Raw genomic sequence first — 15694 nt, forward strand, 5'->3', positions numbered from 1 at the left:
TGGATCATTGTCTTGTTGGAAGACAAATCTCCGTCCCAGTCTCAGGTCTTTTGCAGACTCCATCAGGTTTTCTTCCATAATGGTCCTGTATTTGGCTCCATCCATCTTCCCATCAATTTTAACCATCTTCCCTGTCCCTGCTGAAGAAAAGCAGGCCCAAACCATGATGCTGCCACCACCATGTTTGACAGTGGGGATGGTGTGTTGAGGGTGATGAGCTGTGTTGCTTTTACGCCAAACATAACGTGTTGCATTGTTGCCAAAAAGTTCAATTTTTGTTTCATCTGACCAGAGCACCTTCTTCCACATGTTTGGTGTGTCTCCCAGGTGGCTTGTGGCAAACTTTAAACAACACTTTTTATGGATATCTTTAAGAAATGGCTTTCTTCTTGCCACTCTTCCATAAAGGCCAGATTTGTGCAATATACGACTGATTGTTGTCCTATGGACAGAGTCTCCCACCTCAGCTGCAGTTCATCCAGAGTGATCATGGGCCTCTTGGCTGCATCTCTGATCAGTCTTCTCCTTGTATGAGCTGAAAGTTTAGAGGGACGGCCATGTCTTGGTAGATTTGCAGTGGTCTGATACTCCTTCCATTTCAATATTATCGCTTGCACAGTGCTCCTTGGGATGTTTAAAGCTTGGGAAATCTTTTTGTATCCAAATCCGGCTTTAAACTTCTTCACGACAGTATCTCGGACCTGCCTGGTGTGTTCCTTGTTCTTCATGATGCTCTCTGCGCTTTTGACGGACCTCTGAGACTATCACAGTGCAGGTGCATTTATACGGAGACTTGATTACACACAGGTGGATTGTATTTATCATCATTAGTCATTTAGGTCAACATTGGATCATTCAGAGATCCTCACTGAACTTCTGGAGAGAGTTTGCTGCACTGAAAGTAAAGGGGCTGAATAATTTTGCACGCCCAATTTTTCAGTTTTTGATTTGTTAAAAAAGTTTGAAATATCCTATAAATGTCGTTCCACTTCATGATTGTGTCCCACTTGTTATTTATTCTTCACAAAAAAATACAGTTTTATATCTTTATGTTTGAAGCCTGAAATGTGGCAAAAGGTCGCAAAGTTCAAGGGGGCCGAATACTTTCGCAAGGCACTGTACATATTAGATGAGTAATGTAGGGTATGTAAACATTATATTAAGTGTTTAAAGTGGCTAGTGATACAGGTCAGAGACCTGGCCATGTGGTGCCAGGACAACAACCTCTCCCTCAACTTGATCAAGACAAAGGAGATGATTGTGAACTACAGGAAAAGGAGGACCGAGCATGTCCGCATGCTCATTGAAAGGCTGTAGTGAAGCAAGTTGAGATCTTCAAATGTCTTGGTGTCCACATCACCAACAAACTAACATGGTCCAAGCACACCAAGACAGTCGTGAAGAGGGCACAACAAAACATATTCCCCCTTAGGAGACTGAAAAGATTTGTCATGGGTCCTCAGATCCTCAAAAGCTTCTACAGCTGCACCATCGAGGGCCTCCGACCGCAAGCCATCCAGGACCTCTATACCAGGCGGTGTCAGAGGAAGGCCCTAAAAATTGGCAAAGACTCCAGCCACCCTAGTCATAGACTGTTCTCTCTGCTACCGCACGGCAAGCGATACCGGGGCGCCAGGTCTAGGTGCAAGAGGCTTCTAAACAGCTTCTACCCCCAAGCCACGAAACTCCTCAACATCTAATCAAATGGCTACCCAGACTATTTGCACCCCAATTCGGACTCAAGGTTTAGTGACTCGACTACATCACTGGATACTGAAGTATCAAAAGTAAATGTAATTGCTAAAATGTACTTTAAATATCAAAAGTAAAAGTATGAATAATTTCAAATTCCTTATATACGCAAACAAGACCACACCATTTTCTTATTTTTTAAAAAACATTTGCGGCCAAGAGTGTGCAAAGCTATCATCAAGGCAAAGGGTGGCTAGTTGAAGATTTTCTCAAATATAAAATATGATTTAATTTGTTTAACACTTTTTTGGTTACTACATGATTCCATGTGTGTTATTTCATAGTTTTGGTGGTCTTCGCTATTATTCTACAATGTAGAAAATAGTAAAAATATAAGAAAAACCCTTGAATGAGTAGGTGTTGTAGTGGAGAAGGTGGAAAGTTTAGTTCCTCGGCATACACGTCACGGACAAACTGAAATGGTCCACCCACACAGACAGTGTGGTGAAGAAGGCGCAACAGCGCCTCTTCAACCTCAGGAGGCTGAAGAAATGTGGCTTGTCATCTAAAACACTCACAAACTTTTACAGATGCACAATCGAGAGCATCCTGTCGGGCTGTATCACCACCTGGTACGGCAATTTCACTACCCTCGACCGCAAGGCTCTCAAGAGGGTAGTGCGGTCTGCACAATGCATCACCGGCACAAACTACCTGCCCTCCAGGACACCTACAGCACCCGATGTCACAGGAAGGCCAAAAAGATCATCAAGGATAACAACTACCTGAGCCACTGCCTGTTCATCCCTACTATCATTGTAACGGTCTTCTTCCTCCTCTGATGAGGAGTAGTAGGAAGGACCGGAGGACCAATGCGCAGGGTGGTAAGTGTTCATGATACTTTTAATAGAACACAGAAAAATACTAAATAACAACATGAAATAACAAAAAAAAACGAAACAGTTCCGTGTGGAACACACAGACACAGAAAATAATCACCCACAAATCAAGGGTGAAAACAGGCTGCCTAAGTATGGTTCTCAATCAGGGACAACGATTGACAGTCAGCTGCCTCTGATTGAGAACCATGCCAGGCCAAACACAGAAATACCAACTCATAGAAAAACAAACATAGACAACCCACCCAACTCACGCCCTGACCATACTAAAACAAAGACATAAAAAAAACTAAGGTCAGAACGCGACAATCATCCAGAAGGCGAGGTCAGTACAGGTGCATCAAAGCTGGGACCGAGACACTGAAAAACAGCTTCTATCTCAAGGCCATCAGACTGTTAAACAGCCATCACTAACATAGAGAGGCTGCTGCCAACATACAGACTCAAATCTCTGGCCACTAAATAAATTGACTTAATAAAGGTATCACTAGTCACTTTAAATAACGCCACTTTAATAATGTTTACATATCCTACATTACTCATCTCATATGGATATACTGTATTCTACACCATCTACTGCATCTTGCCTATGCCGCGCGCCATCGCTCATCCATATATATATATATATATATATATATATATATATATATATATATATATATATATGTACATATTCTATTCATCCCTTTACATTTGTGTGTTATAAGGTAGTTGTTGTGAATTTGTTAGATTACTTGTTAGATATTACTCCATAGTCGGAACTAGAAACACAAGCATTTCGCTACACTTGCATTAACATCTGCTATTCATGTGTATGTGACCAATCGAATTTGATTTGCTGTCTCTTTTATAACTAATGATTAATAATAGTTAAAGCTCAGAAACCAAACCTATCAATAGGACAAGGCTATGTATGTGTGTGCACATGGAAGTAAGTGACTTATGTTGACTATAGGTTAATGAGGCGATACAAATGTGATGTGACTAAAAATGAAAGGGCATTTAGTCAGCATTTTGACTATAACTAGACTAAATCCTTATTCAACTGACAAATGTGATTAAGACTCAAATATATTTTGGTAAAAATGCTCAAATGACATGTAGCCAGAGTTCTTGTCACAAGGTTCTTATCAGCATTTTATGTTTGTTTACCTGTACAGGGGTCGGTAGGGAGGCATGGTCATGTGACTGTGTTCCTACCTGTATTGGGCCACGTTCAGTAGGGAAATGTTGTGGAACGTTGCAGATCAAAATATCAGAAATAGAGCTGATGTGATTCCTTTTTTACATTTCAGAGAGAGGTAAGTTTGTCTATATAATATATTCCTATCGAAACGTTCCACAACGCTGTGTCCTGCTGAGCGCACCCCGGGTGAGGTGTGTGAGGTAGAGGTAGGGTCATGTGGTTGTCTTCTTACCTGTACAGGCAGGTTGTCTAGCATCTGGATGACTCCGAAGATGACCAGTAGAACGTTGGTGATGATGAAAGCGCGGATGGCATTGGTCAGTTTCTGGATCTTCCTGTCTCTCTTCGGGGGTTCAAGTTGGCTGGAGAGAAGAGGTCAGGGACAAATGAAATAAAAAAGCATCAGGAAAATACCAAGGGTTGTGTTTGTTAGGGAACGCTACAGAAAACATTTAAAAAAATGTTTGCAATGGAAATGTTTTGTTTAATGTTTAATTTAATGTTTTTTTACTCCGTTTTCTTTAGTTAATGTCTAATGAACACAACCCTGCTCTCTCTCAGCATGTCATGCTTGGTCTCCTCTGAATTATTTCTCCCTTAAAGAAAGCTGAGTGACCAATATTTGTCAAACGCTGTCCATCTCTCCATAGGGATGAACAGCTTATGTCGCCAGCTAGTGGTGATTTTGTATTAATGCATCCCAGGCACCAATAGACACATAAAAGGACATGGAGTTTACTAGGGGGGGGGGGGGGGGGGGGGGGGGGCAGGAATGACTAGGTGAATGTGTTTAAAATACCTCGGGCCCAGATATTTTCTTAGTGGGCTGTAAGTGTAAACACTGTCCAATCAGCATGATGGATGAGATGAGTGGTTTATAACCGAAGTTCCTATGTTCTCTCTCTCTCTCTCTCTTGGTTCCGGTCTCTCTCTGTTTCACTCTCACTCCCTCTCTGTCACACACACGTGCATGCACACACGCACACCTCTGGTCTACGTCGCACTCCTTCATCCTCCAGTCCATGATGTAGCCAATCAGAGGACAGGTGAGGAGGCAGAGCAGCTGCAGGGAGCCAAACACTGACGAGTAGAAACCCACTGAGGAGAGGAGACCCACGGTCAGAAAACACACACACGTACGTAGGTGCGCACATACACAGTCACTAAACAGTACAACACACACAGGCCCTCTCGCTCTCTCTCACAAACCCGAACGCACGCACACATTCACAAACACACAACTCTCCACACACACAATGGAATGTTCCAATGGAATGTCTCATTCTCTCACCTTGTTGTTCTGCCTCCATCAATAGATCCTTAGAGGCTGAAAACAGAAAACACACAGAAAGTCATGGAAGTCCCAAATTCCCACCCACTAACATCATAACAAATCACATATGCCATTCTCCTACAACTGTGACCATTCAGTGCCACAGATATTCAAGTCAATTGTTTTTTTACAGCGCATTTCACGTCTCAATATACTTTACAAAAAAAAAAGATTCAGATGTGGCAGACTGACCTCTGCGCTCACATTTTGTGTCACGTCACTTAATATGGGAAACAAAATGTGGGCCATTACCAAAATCAGTCTTGTTTCACCAGGCTAATGTGACAGTGCCCACAACTTAAAACCGTTACAAGTGATTGGTCCTTACGGTGTGGGTCTCCGTGGGTAACCAGGAATTCCAGCATCCTGTTCATGGCGCCCATAAAGAAGATGATGCGCAGCTGGGTCATTGCCATGGTGATGAGACTCCACAGGAAGATGGGCGAGCAGACTGAACTACGAAACGGAGGGCCACCTGTCAGGGGAAAGAAGGGGCGGTGGTAAGAATTAAACATGAGATAATGATACTTGGGTAAGTTACTTTGTCAATTTGTTAACACATTTTTATAAAAAAGTTGAACATATAGATTTTATAGTAGGGTTGAGCTCAATACCGTCCATTGATTCATTCTGGTTGGTGAGTGAAGCCCTGGAAGACCAGCTCTGACCGGTTCTGACCAGTTCCATTTAACTGTATCCGGTTCTAAGCAGTTATGTCTAGCTCTGACTGGTTCTCTAACAAGCTCTATCTGGTTCGAACCGTTTTTGTTGTGACCCTATGCTATTCCTCACCCTGTGTCTGTTCTCCAGGTGGGAGGTGCTCTGACGAGGGATCTGGCTCCTGCTGCTTCGGAGCCATCTTCTCTCCCAACGTGGTCACATGACTGTAGAATCTGTCCCCCGTCACCTTGTCATCCATCACCATGCCACTCAGCTTCACCTCCTTGCTGAGGGAGCAAGGAGAGAGAGAAGGGGAAGGAAGTGAAGTGACGTGAGTGAGTGAGTGAGTGAGTGAGTGAGTGAGTAATTGGAGCAATGGAGAAAGAAAACCTCCCTCTGTAATTCAATGATTTGGGTTACTGTAACAGTCTATAACATTAGAGTTACGTCATGTAATGTTGTGTTATTATAGTAACGTTGCCATGGATACTGACGTGTAGCTGATCTCCTCGGGTGCGGGGAAAGCCTCCATCGGCCAATTAAGGAAGCAGTTGAGGAAGACGAGACCGGCTAGCCCCGACCACACCCACATGATCACCCTGAAGGACACACCTAGATCATAGATCAACTGGAGAGAAGAAACAGAGGGAGGGAGAGAGAGAAGTACGGGAAAGAGTTTAGCAAATTTAACTATAATATATCACAATATCAAATAAAGCCATCACGTAATGCCTTTCTGTGAAACCTCAATCAATCAATCAATCAATCAATCAATCAGCATTTGTCACAAGGTGCTTACCGTAACAAACACTGACCTAAACTCCCAGAGGGAACTGAGGAGTAACTCTCCTACCTTGACTCCAGGGAATGTGACGGCTGAAGAGGCGTAGGAGCCGATCATTAGAGACAGGATGGTGGAGCGCACGTTCCCAAACATGTTGGGTAACTAGGAGACAGAGAGAAGGAGAGAGAGAGGGGAGAGATAGAGATAGAGATAGAGATAGAGATAGAGATAGAGATAGAGATAGAGATAGAGATAGAGATAGAGATAGAGATAGAGATAGAGATAGAGAGAGAAGAGAGAGAGAGAAACAGAAAGATCACAGGTGAGCACAGTGACTTTATTAATTGAGTCCGTGTACAGTGCCTTCAGAATGTATTCATAACCCTTGACTTATTCCACATTTTGTTGTGTTCAAAATGGATTAAATAGATGTTTCTTTTCCTCACCCATCTACACACATTGCCCCATAATGACAAAGTGAAAACATGTTTTTAGAAAAATTTTCAAACTGATTGAAAATGAAACACATCAAATGTACATACAGTGGGGAGTATTTGATACACTGACGATTTTGCAGGTTTTCCTACTTACAAAGCATGTAGAGGTCTGTAATTTTTATCATAGGTACACTTCCCTGGCTGTGTGTTTCGGGTCGTTGTCATGCTGGAAGACCCAGCCACGACCCATCTTCAATGCTCTTACTGAGGGAAGGAGGTTGTTGGCCAAGATCTTGCGATATATGGCCCCATCCATCCTCCCCTCAATACGGTGCAGTCCTCCTGTCCCCTTTGCAGAAAAGCATCCCCAAAGAATGTTTCCACCTCCATGCTTCACGGTTGGGATGGTGTTCTTGGGGTTGTACTCATCCTTCTTCTTCCTTCAAACATGGCGAGTGGAGTTTAGACCAAAAAGCTATATTTTTGTCTCATCAGACCACATGACCTTCTCCCATTCCTCCTCTGGATCATCCAGATGGTCATTGGCAAACTTCAGACGGGCCTGGACATGCGCTGGCTTGAGCAGGGGGACCTTGCGTGCGCTGCAGGATTTTAATCCATGATGGCGTAGTGTGTTACTAATGGTTTTCTTTGAGACTGTTTTCCCAGCTCTCTTCAAGTCATTGACCAGGTCCTGCCGTGTAGTTCTGGGCTGATCCCTCACCTTCCTTATGATCATTGATGCCCCACGAGGTGAGATCTTGCATGGAGCCCCAGACAGAGGGTGATTGACAGTCATCTTGAACTTCTTCCATTTTCTAATAATTGCGCCAACAGTTGTTGCCTTCTCACCAAGCTGCTTGCCTATTGTCCTGTAGTCCATCCCAGCCTTGTGCAGGTCTACAATTTTATCCCTGATGTCCTTACACAGCTCTCTGGCATTGGCCATTGTGGAGAGGTTGGAGTCTGTTTGATTGAGTGTGTGGACAGGTGTCTTTTATACAGGTAACAAGTTCAAACAGGTGCAATTAATACAGGTAATGAGTGGAGAACAGGAGGGCTTCTTAAAGAAAAACTAACAGGTCTGTGAGAGCCGGAAGTCTTACTGGTTGGTAGGTGATCAAATACTTATGTCATGCAATAAAATGCAAATTAATAACTTAAAAATCATACAATGTGATTTTCTGGATTTTTGTTTTAAATTACGTCTTTCACAGTTGAAGTGTACCTATGATAAAAAATACAGACCTCCACATGCTTTGTAAGTAGGAAAACACGCAAAATCGGCAGTGTATCACATACTTGTTCTCCCCACTGTGTCTATTCACAACCCTGAGTCAATTCTTTGTAGAAGTACCTTTGGCAGTGATTACAGCTGTGAGGCTATTTGGGTAAGTCTCTAAGAGCTTTGAACACCTGGATTGTACAATATTTTTCATTATATATTTTTTGTAATTATTCAAGCTCTGTCAAGTTGATTGTTCAAATCAAATCAAATTTTATTGGTCACATACACATGGTTAGCAGATGTTAATGCGAGTGTAGCGAAATGCTTGTGCTTCTAGTTCTGACAGTGCAGTAATACCTAACAAGTAATCCAACAATTTCACAACTACCTTATACACACAAGTGTAAAGGAATGAATAAGAATATGTACATATAAATATATGGGTGAGCGATGGCGGAATGGCATAGGCAAGATGCAGTAGATGGTGTAGAATACAGTATATACATATGAGAAGAGTAATGTAGAGTGTGTAAACATTATATAAATTGGCATTGTTTAAAGTGACTAGTGATACATTTATTACACATCATTTTTAATTGTTAAAGTGGCTAGAGATTTGAGTCAGTATGTTGGCAGCAGCCACACAATGTTAGTGATGGCTGTTTAACAGTCTGATGGCCTTGAGATAGAAGCTTTTTGCATGTTTACTTAATTTCCTTGTTGCAAACAGGATGCATGTTTTGGAATATTTGTATTCTGTTCATGCTTCCTTCTTTTCACTCTGTCATTTAGGTTAGTATTGTGGAGTAACTACAATGTTGTTGATCCATCCTCAATTTTCTCCTATCACAACCATTAAACTCCGCAACGGTTTTAAAATCTCCATTGGCCTCATGGTGAAATCTGAGAATTTTCCTTCCTCTCTAGCAACTGTTAGGATGGACACCTGTATCGTTGTCGTGACTGGGTGTATTGATACATCATCCAAAGTGTAATTAATAACTTCACCATGATCAAAAGGATATTCAGTGTCTGCTTTTTTTTTATTTTTTTTATTTTTTACAATTCTATCAATCGGTGCCGTTCTTTGCGAGGCATTGAAAAACCTCTCTGCTATTTGTGGTTGAATCTGTGCTTGAAATTCACTACTCGATTTAAGATGGGGTAGTCATTCAAAAATCATATTAATCACTATTATTGAACATGCAATTTATGTGATTTGTTAAGCACATTTTTACTCTTTTACTTATTTAGGCTTGCCATAACAAAGGTTGGAATACTTATTGACATTATTATATTATTGACATTATTAAGACATTTCAGCATTACATTTTTTTATAAAATAAAAAAAAAGTTCTACAACCAAGATTCCACTTTGACGTTATGGGGTATTGTGTGTAGATCAGTGACACAACATCTAAATGTAATCCATTTTAAATTCAGGCTCTAACACAACTAAATGTGGGGAAAGAGTGTGAATACCTCCCAAAGGCACTGGAAGTGCTCAAGATGCAATTATACGAAAGTAACACCAGGTGGTGATATGAGCTGATCATCTTTATGGAGAGGATCCTGACACGCAGCATTGCAACACGTATTAGGTCAGTTACTCTGCAGTTTTAGGAGACACATGCTAGCCTGAGGCAGGGGGAATAGCCTTGCTTTGTATTCACAGCCTCTGACTCGGCATATAATATCACAGTGCTGATTTTAGATGTTTTTTGGTTGCTGGCACTTTTGCAAAACTAGCAGTTTAACTTGGAAAAAGGTAGAAAATATGGACATATGGGGTTATGAATAAACAAATACCACACAAGTCGCCTTGTAGATGCCTTCTTATTTTCCTCACTCATTCTCTCCCTCCTCTTGTCTCTGTTGGAGGACTTTGTGCAAGTACTGAGTGTCTGCGTGCCAAAAAAATGCATGTGCTGCTGTGAATGTGTGTGTGTGTGTGAGAGAAATTGTGCAGGTGGCACAGTAGAAGCTGCTGAAGTAATGCCCAACACACAAGACACACGCAACAGCTGTGAATTCCCCCCCCCCCCCCCCTACGCCGTGCCAACGACTCTGTGCCAGTGCCAGCCTATGCAGATAAAAAGGACACACTGATAATAACACACATCACATCAGGCCATGTCAGCACCACTCTCCCTTTGGAAAACTTCCTGTTTATCACAGCGGGCTTTCCTGGTAGCCTCCAAGCCGCCTGATGTCTCGAGCTCACATGAATGTTTGCTGCACGGAGCGGTAATTAGTCAGGCTACTTTGCTGGTATAAACGCAAGTTAAATATAGTGACAACACCATACTGCATTAGCACACTGAGCTTAAATACATACCAGAATTGTGATGAGATTTCTCTATGGAGGCTTAAATCAAATCTTTGTGATTTAAAATTTTTTTTTTTACATTGTATAAAAAAAGTACAGAGACTCAGAGCTGTTTGCACTTCTCTATGTAGATATGCATTACGATTTGAAGTAGCACCCTATTTGCTATGTAACGCACTACTTTTGACCACTATGTAGGGAATAGGGTGCCATTTCGGATGCAAACTGTGTCAGCTCACACTGTGCCAAGCGGAGCTTAAAGAGATTTATCAAACAGCATTGTGTTAGCCTCTATTTAAAGACGGCGCATAACAACCAGAATCTATGAAGACAGCATCTTTGTAAACAAGTTGTATGAATCCTTCATATCAACAATAACTCTGTGTATCCCTTCACTATCTGTTCAATGAGAATCAGAAAATAGGAAAAGGGTGGGAGTTTTCACTCCTTTAAAAAAAAAATAGATTCTCCAGATGCTTGGGCAGTTATCTCTAACAATTAAATGCAACATTGTATAAAAAATAAACAGGAAGAAGCCAAACACACACACACACACACACTTTGACACTCTACTTCAAGATATTTCCTGTTATCCACAACAGTCTCTCTCCCTGTTTCACATCCTTATCACTCCCTCTCCCCCCTCCCAATTTAACCCTGCTGATAGTGACATACTAGCCTGTACCACAGTTTTCCGGACCAAGTGACCCGACCAGAAAAAATCCTACACTCACTATATAGAACCCTTGGGGTTCTGATTAAAGAACCCTACAAAAGGGTTCTATATAGAACCTTAAGGGCTGCTATATGAAGTTATAGAATCATTGTTGGTACTATATGGGAACCTTTTTCTAAGAGTGTAGTTTTAGCCAATAACTAGGGCCTGCAGTTTTCCCTGGTCAGGTCTTGGCAGAGGTACAGATAAAGTCGCCCCATGACCATGACCATTCTCTCTCCAGGGCCTGTAGGTCAGTGTGTGGGTCAGGGCAGAGCTCCAGCTCGTTCTTAATGACCTATCTGAGGTATTCAGGAGCCTCAGCTACATGCCCCCACACACTCTACCATGGACTAACAGACAGAGACAGGCAGACAGAACCAAAGGTTGACATTATTTAGATGGAACGAAAGAGTCAATGACTAGGAGGGAAACGTGTGAGATGTTTGCCATGTCATGCAGGGCTTTACAGTGAGAGGGGTAGAGAGAGAGAGTGAGAGAGAGAGAGAGAGAGAGACAGAGAGAGGGGTAGAGAGAGAGAGAGGGGTAGAGAGAGAGGGGTAGAGATACAGAGAGAGGGGTAGAAAGACAGAGAGGGGTATAGAGACAGAGAGAGGGGTAGAGAGACAGAGAGAGGGGTAGAGAGACAGAGAGAGGGGTAGAGACAGAGAGAGGGGTAGAGAGACAGAGAGAGAGGGGTAGAGACAGAGAGAGGGGTAGAGAGAGAGTGAGGGGTAGAGAGAGAGTGAGGGGTAGAGAGAGAGTGAGGGGTAGAGAGAGAGTGAGGGGTAGAGAGAGAGAGAGGGGTAGAGAGAGAGAGAGGGGTAGAAAGACAGAGAGAGGGCTAGAGACAGAGAGAGGGCTAGAGACAGAGAGAGGGGTAGAGAGACAGAGAGAGGGGTAGAGAGACAGAGAGAGAGGGGTAGAGAGACAGAGAGAGGGGTAGAGAGACAGAGAGAGGGGTAGAAAGACAGAGAGAGGGGTAGAGAGAGAGGGATAGAGAGACAGAGAGAGAAAGGTAGAGAGACAGAGAGAGAAAGGTAGAGAGACAGAGAGAGGGGTAGAGAGACAGAGAGAGAAAGGTAGAGAGACAGAGAGAGGGGTAGAAAGAGAGAGAGGGGGGTAGAGAGACAGAGAGAGAAAGGTAGAGAGACAGAGAGAGGGGTAGAAAGACAGAGAGAGGGTAGGAGGAAGGGTGAATGAAGATGGGTGAACGAAGATGGCTGAACTCGAGAAAAAACAGGGAGCTTGAAAAACAGAATCGGAACACAACATTCTACAACAAAAACAAAAAGAGGAATGAGATATGTCTCGATTGCCCTGGAGAATGTAAGGTCATATAGCTCAGGTACCTCATATTGACTGACTGACGGATTGATGGACGGACGTGTGATTTAGGTCAATGGAACGAAAGGGCCTTTACCACCTGGAACTACTGACACAGACCAGAGGGTTTACAGTGTGTATATATATAGAGAAAGAGGAAAAGAGATATATATATGAGAGAGAGAGAGGGGTAGAGGGAGATAGACGCGTGTCCTTGTGTGTTTTGGGAAGGGGTGGGGGGCAGGGACGAGGCGTGTCGACAGCCCAGTGATCTGATTGGCCGACAGACGTGTGCCAGAATTTAGAGCCAGAAACAGAATAGCATGTGCCGTGGAGACCCTGAACGACCAACACACACACCCACTATTAATCACGTTTATACGCAAAGAAAAACAAAAATACATACATACTATACAGAAAAAAGTATTAATCCTCCCAAAACAACTGCTAACCAACTGCCAACCATATACAGTAATATAGTGTATAATAGCAATAGCTAAAGTAAGCCTTATACAGTGCATTCTTAAGTGGAAAAAGTTTGGAAACACCAAGACTCTTCCTAGAGTTGGCAGCCTGGCCAAACTGAGCAAAAGGGGAAACCTGATTTCCTCTGTGGAGATGGGAGAACCTTCCAGAAGGAAAACCATCTCTGCAGCCCCCCACCAATCAGGCCTTTATGGTAGAGTGGCCATTCTTGGACTCCAAGAATAAGGTTGTAACGTAATAAAATGTGGAAAAAGTCATGGGGTTTAAATACTTTCCGAAGGCACTGCGCAGTGCATTCGGAAAGTATTCAGACCCCTTCTCTTTTTACGCATTTTGTTACTTTACAACCTTCATCTAAAATGGATTAAATAAAACAATTCTGATCAATCTACACACAATACCCATTCGGTGTAGATGGCGACACAATCAGAAGCCTTTATGGGGGTATGAGTCACAGTGGTGCGGCGTGTGTACAGTCGTGGCCAAATGTTGAGGATGACACAAATATTCATTTTCATAAAGTCTGCTGCCTCAGTTTGTATGATGGCAATTTGCATATACTCCAGAATGTTATCAGATGAAGCTGACATGTCAGTGATTCTCTCTTTAGCACAGGTGTGAGTGTTGATGAGGACAAGACTGGAGATCACTCTGTCATGCTGATTGAGTTTGAATAACAGACTGGAAGCTTCAAAAGGAGGGTGGTGCTTGGAATCATTGTTCTTCCTCTGTCAACCATGGTTACCTGCAAGGAAACAAGTGCCGTCATCATTGCTTTGCACAAAAAGGGCTTCAGAGGCAAGGATATTGCTGCTAGTAAGATTACACCGAAATCAACCATTTATCGGATCATCAAGAACTTCAAGGAGAACGGTTCAATTGTTGTGAAGTAGGCTTCAGGGCACCCAAGAAAGTCCAGCAAGCGCCAGGACCGTCTCCTAAAGTTGATTCAGCTGCGGGATCGGGGCACCACCAGTACAGAGCTTGCTCAGGAGTGCATCTGCACGCACAGTGAAGCGAAGACTTTTAGAGGATGGCCTGGTGTCAAGAATGGCAGCAAAGAAGCCACTTCTCTCCAGGGAAAACATCAGGGACAGACTGATATTCTGCAAAAGGTACAGGGATTGGACTGCTGAGGACTGGGGTAAAGGCATTTTCTCTGATGAATCCCCTTTCCGATTGTTTGGGGCATCCGGAAAAGCGCTTGTCCGGAGAAGACAAGGTGAGCGCTACCATCAGTCCTGTGTCATGCCAACAGTAAAGCATCCTGAGACCATCTCTCTCACAATTTTGCCTAAGAACACAGCCATGAATAAAGAATGGTACCAACACATCCTCCGAGAGCAACTTCTCCAAACCATCCAGGAACAGTTTGGTGACGAACAATGCCTTTTCCAGCATGATGGAGCACTTTGTCATAAGGAAACAGTGATAACTACGTGGCTCTGGGAACAAAACATTGATATTTTGGGTCCATGGCCAGGAAACTCCCCAGACCTTAATCCTATTGAGAACTTGTGGTCATACCTCAAGAGGCGTGTGGACAAATTCTGACAAACTCCAAGCATTGATTATGCAAGAATGGGCTGCCATCAGTCAGGATGTGGCCCAGAAGTTAATTGACAGCATGACAGGGCGGATTGCAGAGGTCTTGAAAAAAAAGGGTCAACACTGCAAATATTGACTCTTTGCATCAACTTCATGTAATTGTCAATAAAAGCCTTTGACACTTTTGAAATGCTTGTAATTATACTTCAGTATTCCATAGTAACATCTGACAAAAATATATGAAGATACTGAAGAAGCAAACTTTGTGGAAATTAATATTTTTGTCATTCTCAATTTTTTTGCCATGACTGTACACTGAGTATACCAAACATTAGGAACATCTTCCTAACATTGAGTTCCCCCCCCCCCCCCTTTCTCTCAAAACAGCCTCAATTTGTCGGGGCAATGTGTCGAAAGCATTCCACAGGGATGCTGGCTCGTGTTGACTCCAATGCTTCCCACAGTTGTGTAAAGTTGGCTGGATGTCGTTTGGGTGGTGGACCATTCTTGATACTCACAGGAAGCTGTTGAGCGTTAAAAAAAAACAGCCGTGTTGCAGTTCTTGACACAAACCGGTGTGCCTGGCAACTACTACCATACACCGTTCAAAGGCACTTTATTTTGTCTTACCCATTCACCCTCGGAATGGCACACACACAATCCATGTCTCAATTGTCTCAAGGCTTACTACAAATCATTATTTAACCCGTCTCCTCCCCTTTATCTACACTGACTGAAGTGGGTGACATAAATAAAGGGAACATAGCTTTCAGCTGGATTCACCTGGTCAGTCTATGTCATGGAAACAGCAGGTGTTCGGTAATGTTTTGTACACTCAGTGTATAGTTAGTTATATACATTGAATCTATTTCTATGGTTATAATAACCAACATAGGCTGGTCAGAATCAGATCACCAACTACATTTACACATACTCAGGATTGTACTTGGTGATATGGTGTTGCTAGTGATAGACAACATTAAGAGAGAATACAGACGGCGGAGTTTAAACAAAGTTGACATACATTATATACAACTAGGTAGAGTGAGCATAGAGTTATAAGAGAATGAG

General features: G+C 42.8%; 1 protein-coding gene across 1 annotated transcript in view; it reads right to left on the reverse strand.

Moving 5' to 3' along the window:
• The window catches only part of slc43a1b (solute carrier family 43 member 1b), a 43234-nt gene that overhangs the window by 8216 nt on the left and 19324 nt on the right, over positions 1–15694 (reverse strand). Inside the window, exons 6-12 of the mRNA XM_021619288.3 lie at positions 6624–6716; positions 6265–6398; positions 5903–6057; positions 5439–5585; positions 5069–5104; positions 4764–4875; positions 4010–4139 (exon numbers count right to left, since the gene is read on the reverse strand). Of these exons, the coding sequence (XP_021474963.1) occupies positions 4010–4139; positions 4764–4875; positions 5069–5104; positions 5439–5585; positions 5903–6057; positions 6265–6398; positions 6624–6716 (807 nt within the window). The remainder of the gene's footprint in view (positions 1–4009; positions 4140–4763; positions 4876–5068; positions 5105–5438; positions 5586–5902; positions 6058–6264; positions 6399–6623; positions 6717–15694) is intronic.

The sequence above is a fragment of the Oncorhynchus mykiss genome, chromosome 10, assembly GCF_057628025.1.
Source record: "Oncorhynchus mykiss isolate SJ-2025 chromosome 10, ASM5762802v1, whole genome shotgun sequence".
Taxonomy (NCBI): domain Eukaryota; kingdom Metazoa; phylum Chordata; class Actinopteri; order Salmoniformes; family Salmonidae; genus Oncorhynchus; species Oncorhynchus mykiss.